Here is an 11,797-nt window from a genome sequence, read left to right as displayed (position 1 = left end):
GATTGTTGGGTCTTACCACCAGCGTTTCTGATTCTGTAGGTGGTGGGGTGGGGTGAGAACTTGCATTTCTCACAAGTTCCCAGGGGATACCCACGCTGCTGGTCCAGGGACACACTGAAGCTCTGAGTCTCTTCAAGTGCACTAGACTGAGCTGGTTTGGGGGAGAAAACATTTCTGGTTGTTAAAGGCAGGTTGCAGTAGGAGAGAAACCCAGAGTCAAATATTTCATTCCTACAACAAGTCCGTATGAATGGCAGTTGTTGGCCTAGTGCGTCAGTGGTAAAATCAACACAGAATGCCATGAATCGATTAAAAGTATTACAGTGCTTTCAGTACGGTCTCTACAATAGCCCCGGGAGGAAGTCATCCCGAGTCAGCCCCACACCGGGAGGAGCGCCCATCACCTGAGCAATACAGGAATTTTGGTTTTGCAATTTCTGTGCATCATTTGCAACTAATCGCCCTGCACAGGGGCTGATTTAGAGTGAAATAGTCATTTACTCAGGTTGAGAGATTCGTTCTGCAGCTTCCAGAAATGAGTCAATGGTGAGTCAATTAAGCATAGCTTTAACCTCAACTTAAGCCAAGGCCAAAAGGGAAATCTGCCTGCACTTGTGAACTTCACTTGTTTCTCTTCGCATCACTACTTCACTTGCCAACAACCCCACTGCCTTCCTAGAAAGGGGGCGGGGGACTTATACTGGGTACTCGTAATAAAGAATCTGGGCTGGCGAGTTAGAACACCGGGAGCCCTATTGGCAGAGAGGGCCTAGGTCCTTGGGAGAAACTGTGTGAAGAACTTTGGAAACTGAATGGACAGTCAGGGTGTTTGGACATCTAGGTAAACGACTCTGGAGTAAAGACGAAGGTGAGGGCTGCTCGCTTCCGTTGAGCATGGGTCGTGGGAAGACTAGGCCGCATCTCCAAGGGCCTGTGTCCCAGTGTTGGTAAACAGGTTCCTGGATAGGATGGGGAGGAGGTTAGGAAGTTCTCTGACCACTCTTTTGGGTTAAACACCCTATGCCCAGGGAAAGATGTCAAAAGCTGCAGAACTGGAATTCTTTTCTAAGAAGCAAAAGGACAATACCTAAAGTTTGGTTCAAAGAAGCAGAGGAAATCCTATCTCTCAAACAGGAAGAAAAGAGCCATTTAAGGAAGGATAGGCATGCCTAGAAATGGAGGGAGTGGCGAAGGGGAGGCAGCAATGATGAAGGCTCTTGGTCCTATAACTAGAGATGGAGGTAAACTTGTGGGTGAAATGAGAAGTGAACTTGAATTTGGGGCTCTCAACAAAACAGAAGTGGAACCAGATAATTCTGTGATTGTCATCTATATCCTGGAGCATTCTGAAACCAGCTTAGCCTGTGGGAAACAAAGGCTACTTTTTGTTTTATAATGACTTCAGACTTAGGAAGAAAGCGCTTCTCAGAAGAAACCAATTGTCTAGATTTAACATTTTGCTCATTGGCTTTGTCACACACACACACACACACACACACACACACACACACACATACCTATACTCACATATAATTTTTGTTCAAAACCATCTGAGAATTGATTGCAGGTATCATACCCCTTTATCCCTAAATTTGTGTGATTTTTCTAAGAAGGACATTCGTTAACATAACTACAGTATAACGATCAGAATCAGGAAACTTAATATTGATATAATATTAATATAATTTAAACCACAATCACTAATCAAATGTCATCCAATGATCCCAACTGTGTCCTTTATAGTTCATTTTTCTCCTGGTCTGGGATCCAGGATCCCCCAGTACATTTAGTTGATCTATCTCTTGAGTGTCTGTCCTTTCATCTGGAGTAGTTTTTCTGTCCAGTTTTTCTTCCTTGACCTTGACAATGACTTTGTGTAATTTCTTCAGTTTGGGTTTCTCTGATGTTTCCTCATGGTTAGAGGTGGGAGCAGGCAGTCCAGAGAATTGCCGTGTCTTTTTCCGTGTGTTGTAACGGGAGGCACAGATGTCGGTTTGCCCTAATATTGGCGATGTTAACTTTGATCACATGATTAAATGGTGTCTACCAGATGTCTCTACTGTAAAGTGATTATTTTTCCAAAGGCCTCATTTTAAATGGCATGAACATGAGCAATAAAATGAGTGAGCAAAATCTACTAAAGAATTCCTTGTTTTTATAGATGAACTCTCCCTCTCCCTCCTCAAACCTTTTCCAGAGCCTTAATGATGGGGCGGGGGGGGAACATCTGAGCTAGAAGGTATCTTAGATTTCATCTGGTTCCCTGTTTCCCAATTATTGATGCTTATCGCTGGTGGGACGAGAGGATTTTTTTTAATACGATGCCCATTTGTATTAGGTTTAATTGTATCACTTGGTAACAAAGATTTTCTGTTTCCCTGATCTCTCCAACCTTCTGGGTGTACTTACTACGTGCTGTGAGTCGGTTCTGATCCCTGGGGACTCTATGGATGAGTGATGTCCACGGTGTCCTGTCCTCAGCAGCCCTGCTCAGTTCCTCTAGACTCCTGTTTATGGCTTGAGAGTCGATCCCCCTCATATTTGGTCTGCTTTTTTTGCCCGCTGTCTTCTGTTTCTCCTCCCCCCCCCCCCGCCCCCAGCATTATTGTATTTCCCAAAGAAACGGCCTTCTTTTGATGTGCTCAGCAGACAACGTCAGTACCTTCTGAGTCCATGCAGTAACAAGGCTCATTTGGGTCTCGAAAATTTCAAATGGTTGCTAATTTTTTCCCTCTTAAAAAAGAAAAAAAGATGAAGAAGAAAGGGAAGGCCTTTATTACGCAGTCTTTGGCAAGCAATAGTATAGAATAATTCAATAACATTTTAAAAAGTCGCATTTATTTTTACAGTTGCCTGCTGCTCTCCACTAAAAATTAATATACAATTTTAATTTACAGTATTAACGATTCTCTTTCAAATTACACTTTAAAATTTGAAGTAAAACAAGTGAGTCACTTTAAAGAAGTAAGAACTTAAAACTCTTAGGAATTTGATAAGGAGATAATTGCTTAAGTTTGGGAAATTTCAACTTAGGGACTTGGAGGCCAAATTCCTTAAACAAAGTGACAATTTGCATAGCCTGCTCTTCCCATCCAGTCTTCTCGATGGAAATCCAAGGTGGTAGGCAAAGGAAGATGCTGGCAAAAAATAGAACAGCTCGAAAGAAGGCCTCAAAAGCCTTAAACCCAGAGTTGGGAGCACAGGTTCAGGCTTCAGGGTGAGGCTTCAGACACACCGCCTTCCCATCCCGTCCCCACCACTCACTAGACGGAGACCTGGCGTAGTTCATCCCTTTCTCTATTTCTCGATTGTCTCATTGTTGAGATGGCGATGGCAGTAAGTGGTGCGTCATTCATACCTTTGTTAGGATCAGTGAGCAGAGGTGCATACGGCGCTTAGCGCAGAGTATGGCCCCGCGTCAGCAACAACAGTAGGCTATTACGCTGAGGTCATTTTTCTGTTTGGGGGCAGGAACCGCGCATGAAGTGGGGCCAGGAAGGGTAACAGCGAACGGGATTTATTTCTCATGCCTTCTTCTGGGAAACCCGAGGGGCTACAGTGCGTGCGGCCGCGCCTGGCCCCTTAGGAGGTCACCCTAGTGAGGACATGAGGGGACCAGGCACTGAAAGGTGCAGATGCGCGTGGCGGCAGCGCGGCGTGATGCGCTGTTCCCCGCCGGGCTCTGGAGCCCCGGCCGCCCCCCGAGAACCCCGAGGCAGATGCGGGCGATGGCGGGGACAGGTCATGCTCCGCGCCCCCGTCTCGCCGGGCCGGGACACCCCCTTCTGCCCTCTGCGGCGCCGCAGGCTGCTCCGCACGAAGCCGGGTCTCTGAGCTCCGCGACCCTGGAGCACGCAGAGGTGCCCGCGCATGCGCTCCGGCGCCCCGCTGCTGTTTGGCCGTTTCCATGGCTACGAAGCCGGTCCTCTGGGAGTCCCCGAGCGAGAAAATGAAGCTCAAGAGCCTCCTGCTTCGTTACTACCCACCAGGTACGGGCCTGGCCCTCTCCGCCCTCGCGTGGGACCCTGGTTTCTGGCACTGGTCGGGGTCCTGAGAAGGCAGCGGGGTCCCCAGGGGTGATCCCTGTGAGACAGCAAGCAAGGTGCTTCCTCAAAACTTTTTAAATGACTGTTAAATTGCCGAATTATAATGCTTTCTGGTTAGTTAGAAAGGCGACAGATGAGGGGGGGAGAAGTGGTGATTGATGATGTCCTGGGATCTTGGTTTCTGGAAGGGAAGACGCCGACGAGGGACACGTTGTCCCACAGCCACTGCCCCCCACGCCCCGCAAAAAAAAGTACCAGGATGATCAAGTTAAGGTGTGTCGACTATGAAAAGACAAATGCATTCTCAGCAAAGCACATTACGTTTGTGATTGTATTCCACGCGTTTATTGATGGCCTACTGTGCCGTGGGACTTTAAAGAAAGTCACAGTCCTTGAATTCAATGAGTTAATAAATTATAGAACAAGCCCCTAGAACGCTACAGTTTGAGTGGATTGGATTTGCGCAGTTCTCTTGTTTCATAGGTGAGGACATAGTCACTTCAGAGAATATTTGAAGTCCGCTCGTCCCGCAGCTTGTCAGACATAGGAGCAAAACTCTCGTCTTCTAATTCGGAACTCACTTTAAAAATAAGAAAACTATAAAGTAAAAAGTCTGAAAAACTTGCCATAAAGCAGTAGATGACCAAATACAGTTGCTGGATGAAAAGTCGGGTTCTTTCTGCAGGAGTAGCCCTAAGACAGAAACTTCCTACAACGTGAAGTTAACATTTATAGTAAAGACATTTATTTTTTTTCTCTCTTAGAATTCCACTTAAAATAACATGAAAAGGCTCTAGATGCGAGAAGTGGTACATAGAAAATTTTCGCTTAAGATTAATGGCTTGTTCTCTTTAAGCATTCCACAGCTTTACTTTGGCTGGTTCCCATAAGTAGAATGATAAACGAATGTCTCGCTTTCATGCCTTTGCTGTGGAGTTTAGGTCAGGAACATGAGCTCTGGGATCATAATAACTGCTCTCGCCACATACGAGTTTAGTAAGTCAGGCCACCTGCTTTGATCTGCCGAGCCGTCAGTCAGAGCGCCCATCTCACAGCTCTGCTCGCCCTTTCCAGCTACTACCCCGTTTATCGCTTTCCATTCCTTGAGAGAATGTTGTTTCTGGTTTTTTCTTCTCCATTCTGCCTCGAACCTACTCCTATTTTGTTTTCGCCCTCACTGCTCCACTGAAACTGCCTGGTTCGAGATCCCCAATGACCTTTGACATCGCCAACTCCCCTGGCCACATCTCCCCCCTGCCTTTCCTGACCTGCCAGCAGCATTCGACCCATTGGGTCGTTGTTCCTTCCTCTGCTTTCTGAGACACACGCTCGACTTTTCCTCCTGCCTCATCGTCACTACTTCTTGGTCCATCTTGTTGGCCTCTCCTCTTTTTTTTCCCTCCCCTGATCTTTATGTTGGAGTGTTCCAGAGCTCCGTCCTTGGACTTCTCTGTCTCTATTCATTTAATAGGTGACCTCATCTGTTCTCAAGGCTTAGAAACCATCCTGAGTAGTCCTGAGTACGTACCTAACCACCTGCCGGATTCTTTCTTTCGATGTCCCATGTGCATCTCACACGGGCCTCCTGGGGCAGCTTCGTTCCTTCACTTGGGCTCGGGCCAACACCTTGGACTCATTCTTTTCTCCTCTCTTGTACACTCTACATTTGGTCCAGTAGCAGACCCTGCCAGCTCACCTTCAAAATATATACAGTCATGCACCGCTTAGTGACATTGTTAGTGACAATGAGAAATGCATCGTTAGGTGATTTCGCCGTTGTGCAAACACCGTAGAGTGTGCGCTCACACGAACCTAGATGACATAGCTACGACACACCTAGGCTGCGTGGTCTAGCCTATTGCTCCTAGGCTACAAGCCTGTATAGCATTTTACCATACAAAACAACACGAGACTGAATCAAACACAAGAGAAAATGATGCAATCCAGAGATGTGGGAAACAGAGATGCAGGAAGCTGCTGCCGGCGTGACATGGCATACTGTTTTACAACAAACTTTTTAAAATGTAAGTAGAAAGAGTACACTCTAAAATCACGATGAAAGTACAGTACATAAGCTAGTAATATAGTCATTTATTATCAAGTATTATGTACTGTGCATACTGTATGTGCTACACTTTTACGTGACTGGCAGCCAGTGCGTTTGTTTGCACCAGAGTTACCACGAACACGTGCATAATGCATTGCACTACGATGTTTCGACAGCTATGACATCACTAGGCGATAGGAATTTTCCAGCCCCACCATAGTCGTATGGGACCGCCATCGTATATGTGGTTCGCTGTTAACTGAAGCATCAGTATCCAGTACACGACTAGACACGATTGAACAGCTTCTCCCCCAATTCAAGGCCACCATTCTCTTTATTGCTAGAGCTTCTCCCCTTGCTCCACTTCAGTCTGCTTTCAACACAGCAGCAGGTGACTCTGTTAGGATATAAATCTGATGATGTCATTCCTTGGCTTGAGCTCTTCCATGGCTTTTCAACCACTTAAAGTGAAAGGGCCGTGACCTCTGAGGCTGCCCATTCCAGCATCGCTCCCGTTCTCAATGTTCCTTGGATGGGCCAATTGTGTCCACACTCGGGGGTCTCTGAAGTTGCTCGTTTTTTTCATTTTTTTTTTGTTCTTTTTTTGACCTCGAATCATCTTTCCCTGGACATCTGCATAGGCAACACTCACATCTTTTTTTTTTTTTTTTTTTTAGCTCTTTCCTCAAAAGTAAGTTAGCAAAGTGAAATCTCTTTCTCTAGAATTTCCAATTTTTCAAGATATTTCATAGCTCCCTTCCCTGCTTTGTCTTTTCTTAGCACTATCTCAAGTCGACATGCCATCATTTTACTTATTTATCTTAGTCTTTCCAACTAGAATAAAAGCTTCACGGGGGCAGGGACTTTGCCTGTTTTGTCCACTACACCAAGAATAGAGCCTGGTGCATAAAAAGGTATGCACATAATTCAATAATGAATGAGTTTAACAAGATGGTGTGTGTTAAGTAGAATGCCTGGAACTCTGCCTGAAATGTGAATGGGTAGGATTGGTCATCCTCAAGGTCCTCTCCAGCTCTAAAAGTCCAGGGTTCCAATAGCAATCTTAGATTCAGGTAAGGCTTTAGACTCATACTTGGGACTATTATTGTCTTAATGATTATCTCCTAATGAGGTCATATCACTTAGCATGTTAGATGTTTAATTTCTGAATTCCAGTCTTTGATGAGCCAGACATTATATGCCAATTTCCCAGGCACTGCTGAATAGCAGGTAAGCATTGCAATAACATTGTCGAATAGGAAAAAAAAAATCACTCACTGCTGAATCATTCCCCATGCTACCTTTATCCTTTCTGTCTATAATGCCAATTTCCTTTTCCTCCTAATCCTCTCATTTCAGTCCTCCCACTTTCTTTTGATTAAGATATAGGTCAGGAGCTGTTGTATTGGCATCCACCGAGTGATCCCTCTTCCTACCTACATTCCTGATGACTAAGGTACATAACAGTAACATGGCTAAACAAGCATGGGGCATTTCTTCATTATCTTGGTCACATTCATTAACTCATAAGCTCTTCATTTTGTGAGGAGTAGGTGTCGAATACGTGCCTTCCAACTGACTCAGTTATGACTCTCTTTGTCTTTAATTTATTGTGTGCAGGTCCTTGGTTTATGTCCAGGAGAATGAATTAAATAAACATTAATTAAGCTGATTAATATTCTGAGCACTTTAAAGGTTTCTGTTGACCTAGGTAAGGAATACTCTTATCTTCTGGAGCTGAGCCTTTTAGTACATTATAAAATTCTGGGCGAAGCAGCTTCTTACTTAAGTGTTTTGGGAATTATACTTATTGCATGATAATGCACAACTAGGGGAAGATCAAGAATATTAAGATACTGTGGGAAACAATCACTGAAGAACAACTTGTATTCTGTGAACATCTTCGTCTATTTTCTCTTGCATTCTTCACTGCACATGTCACAGTCTTGCTCATTTTGGAGCTCAGTGATCATGGGAAGGGTGAGCACACTTCCTCTATGTTTGTCACAATAACAAAGTCACTGTACATGTTTCAGATTTTGCACTTTATTTTCTAGATTTATTCGTATAGTAACCCAGCTAATTTTTAGTAGTCAACCTAAAGACTTTTGACTATTTTCATTTTGTTAGAAACAAGATGGTCGTGAATAAAGAAAGAATTTTATGAATTTGCTTGCTCTATTTTTAAAATGCATTTCCTTTGGATATTAGATTATGTTGTATGGGTTGTCAAGTGCTAATTCTTTCTAAACTTTCCCTGAGTTACAGATTATGATTATATTACTTACTCACTGTTTATATTGTTATTCAACTGTTTACTAAATGCCTACTTTCCTCAAGAATAAGTAGTACATATAGAGCAAAAACCTTAAAATTAGAGAACAGGAAAGCAGTGGTCCTTGATGATGCCTTAAATTGATAGAAACTTTGTTTCAAGGTACTGTATCTCTGGTTTTCAAATAACATTATGAGACTGTTGGTCTTTAAGAGTTTATATTCTAATAATGTTGATCTGTATCATTTTTCATTTTTCTCCATGTTCTTGTTTTTATCCTACTTTTTTATTATAAAATTAATATTTACTTATAACCAAATTTTGAAAAATGCATAAACGGATAGCTAACTTCACCCTTAACCCACTGAAGGTCCCTTGAAAAGAGCCACCTACCACGTCTACGTATAGTAAGTGAGAATGCCTGTGTCTTTAACTTGCTATTATTGAGTATTATCAGCCTTTATAATTTTTGCTGATCTGATGGGTAAAAATCTTATCTGTTATTTTATTTTGTATTTCTTAATGAAGTTGGAGACATTTTATTTTGATCTGTTTATTGATCATTGCCTTTTGTTGATTTTCTTTATTAAAATAATGTTAGAGATTTTATATTAAGTTCCTTAAGCCTTGTATTTGTAGTTGAAATTATTTTACTGATTACCATTTGTTCCTAACTTTGTGGGATCTTTTACTGTGTAGAAGTTTAAATTTTATTTCAGACAGATGTGTTAATTTTATTATTTGTTAGCTGTTGAGTTTCACGTCACGCTTAAAAAGTCCATTACAGATACTAAGATATAAATACGTTCTCTGATTTAGAACATTTCATATTCTATTTTTAATACTAAAATTTCTAATTAACCTAGAATATATTTTATACATTGTACAGTGGAAATCTAGTTTCATTAATTTTTTCAAAATTCAGCTGATTTTTACATCATTATTTATTGAATAATCCATTCTTTCCCCATTAATTTAAAATATTACCTTCACTTTGTTTGAAAATTTCCTTATATAGGTGATTCTGTTATATCGATATAATTTTCTATCAGAACCACACTTTATTGTTTTATAGTTTGCTATAATATTTGATAATTTTTCAAGTTCCAAAAAAATAAAATCATCGTAATTACTTTAACCCCATAGATTAATTTAACATCTGTTATATCAAGTTGTAGTTTTTAGCAATGACTCTCAAATTGTAGGATAACGAGGGGCCCTTGAACCCTTTCAGTGGGGCCTCTAGGTCAAAGCTCTTTTCACATGACAAGAAGATATAATTTGCTTTCTTCGCTGTATTGACATTTGCACTAAGGATGCAAAGACAGTAGGTGGGGAAACTTTTGATACCTTACTACAAATCAAGGCAGCGGCCCAAAACTATCTCTATGGTCATGATTTTCCTCACTGATACACGCTTGCAGCAGGAAAAGAAAACCGTTGGTTTTACTTAAGAATGTCCTTGGTGAAGCAGGAAAACTTTCTAATGTGAAATACTGACAAAGGATACATGTGACTGGGCGATAAAACCAGGAAGACTCGTAAAACGCTTCTTCCGCCCAGCGAAGAATGACCGTGTCTTGAGGAAAACGCCCCTGCAGTTGTTTGGGTGGAGGGATGAACTAGCCATTTTTTTTTTTTTTTCATGGAACACCATTTTTAATTGAAAGACTGACCGAGAAACACACATGGTTTTCAGACTTGGACATTCGACAGACGTTTTCTTGAAAATGAACAAAGTGAGCCTGCAACTTCGCAACAAAACTTTCAGCATTTCTTGCCAGTGATAAAATTGGAGTTTTCAAGCAAACATTAGAATTCCAGAGCACTGGTATCTACCACCATGAGCTGGACAGCTTATCCGCCGTAAGAGAGTTTTCTGGTGACTGATAATGGTAGTGACATTAATACATGTGAATTTTGGGATATTGTATAATGAACTATAGCGATATTTAGAAGTTGTGCGTAACTCAGGATATTTTTTAAGTATCCGGCACAGGATGTTGTAATTTACACATGGATAAAATACCTTTTGAAAGTGTGACGAGACCAACAGTTTTATCAGAATAGGAGGATCTAGCCGATGTGGTTTCAGATATCATTTTGCAACTTATCTTTACGAAACTAGCACTTGTGAAGTTTTAATGTGGCATTAAAGAAGATTAGCCGTGATTACCTGAAAAGGCAATCTAAATATTTCTCCATTTTTTATCTACATATCTGTGTATGACCAGATTTTTTTTCTTATACTTCATTTAAACAATGTACAGTAATAGCTTGAATGCAGAAGCAGAGATGAGAACCGAGCTCTTTGATTAAGCCAGATATTCAACAGATTTGCAAAAGTGTGAAACAGTGTTACGGTTCTTACTATCTCTGGGGGGAGGAAGATAGTTATGACTATATAATACATTATTTATGGTAACACGCTATAAGTTTATCATTGCTATTTGTAAAATTTTTAAAAATTATTTATTTATTTAAAAATTTTAATTAGTTTCAAGTATACAGTACATTAGTTAGACATCTATATAGTTAGTAAAATGATCCCCCCAATTGCTCCCTCTCTCCCACCCCTGACCCTCCACCTAGCCAATGTATTAATGCTAATTGCAATCCTTATGCCGTGCTTCCCATCCCCCGTGACCATCTGTCAGCTACTAATTTGTATTTCTTTAACCCTTCGCCCATTCTCCCAGCTCCCCAAACCCCCGACCCCTCTGTCCATCACCAAATTGTTCACTATATTTGTGAGTCTGTTTTTGATTAGTTTGTTCTTTTTATTCCTTAAGTTCCGCATATAAGTGAAATCATATAGGGTTTATCTTTCTCTGTCTGACTTAAATACCTTCTAGGTCCATCAAAGCAATATCTTTTTCCATCCCCTTCCTTTTCATATGTAGGAGTCTCGTTTTCTTATCCTTTTAGCCACTCCATCCCTTGGTAGGAGCACTTAATTCTTTTCCCTTTAAGGAACTTATCGATAAGAATGTGGTTGTTACCATTCTTTACTCCTGTTTTCGAAACATGTTTTTCCTTCTTAAAGAAGTCCCTCCAACATTTCCTGTAATTCTGGCTTGGTGGTGATAAATTCCTTTAGTTTATTTTTGTCTGGGAAGCTCTTTATCTGTCCTTCAACTCTAAATGATAGCTTTGCTGGATAAATTATTCTTGGTTGTATATCCTGGGTCTTCATTCTTTCGAATATTCTTTGCCAAGACTTTCTGTCCTGCATAGTCTCTCTTGAGAAATCAGCTGCCAGTCATATGGGTGTTCCCTTATATGTAAGTATTTGTTTTTCTCTTGCTGCTTTTAAAATTTTTTCTTTGTATTTAACCTTTGGCATTTTAATTATGATGTGTCTTGGTGTGGGCCTCTTCGGATCCCTGATTTTTGGAATTCTCTGAGCTTCCTGGGGTTTTATGTACA

The 11,797-nt window shown here is 41.4% G+C and overlaps 1 protein-coding gene across 2 annotated transcripts in view; it reads left to right on the top strand.

Annotated features, from left to right (window-relative positions):
• The first annotated feature begins 3,876 nt into the window (after nt 1-3,876).
• DAW1 (dynein assembly factor with WD repeats 1) overlaps nt 3,877-11,797 on the top strand; it is a 35,629-nt gene continuing 27,708 nt past the window's right edge. Inside the window, exons 1-2 of one of the 2 annotated variants that reach the window (XM_006906650.2) lie at nt 3,940-3,989; nt 7,270-7,323. Coding sequence is in view for 1 of the 2 variants with exons in the window: in XM_006906649.1 (XP_006906711.1) it covers nt 3,908-3,989 (82 nt within the window). In the remaining variant the exon portion in view is untranslated. Of the gene's footprint in view, nt 3,990-7,269; nt 7,324-11,797 lie in introns of both variants that reach the window. The other variant, XM_006906649.1, reaches the window with a different exon arrangement.

The sequence above is a fragment of the Pteropus alecto genome, unplaced genomic scaffold, assembly GCF_000325575.1.
Source record: "Pteropus alecto unplaced genomic scaffold, ASM32557v1 scaffold110, whole genome shotgun sequence".
In the NCBI taxonomy this organism is placed as follows: Eukaryota; Metazoa; Chordata; class Mammalia; order Chiroptera; family Pteropodidae; genus Pteropus; species Pteropus alecto.
This window is presented reverse-complemented; position numbering and strand designations above follow the sequence as displayed.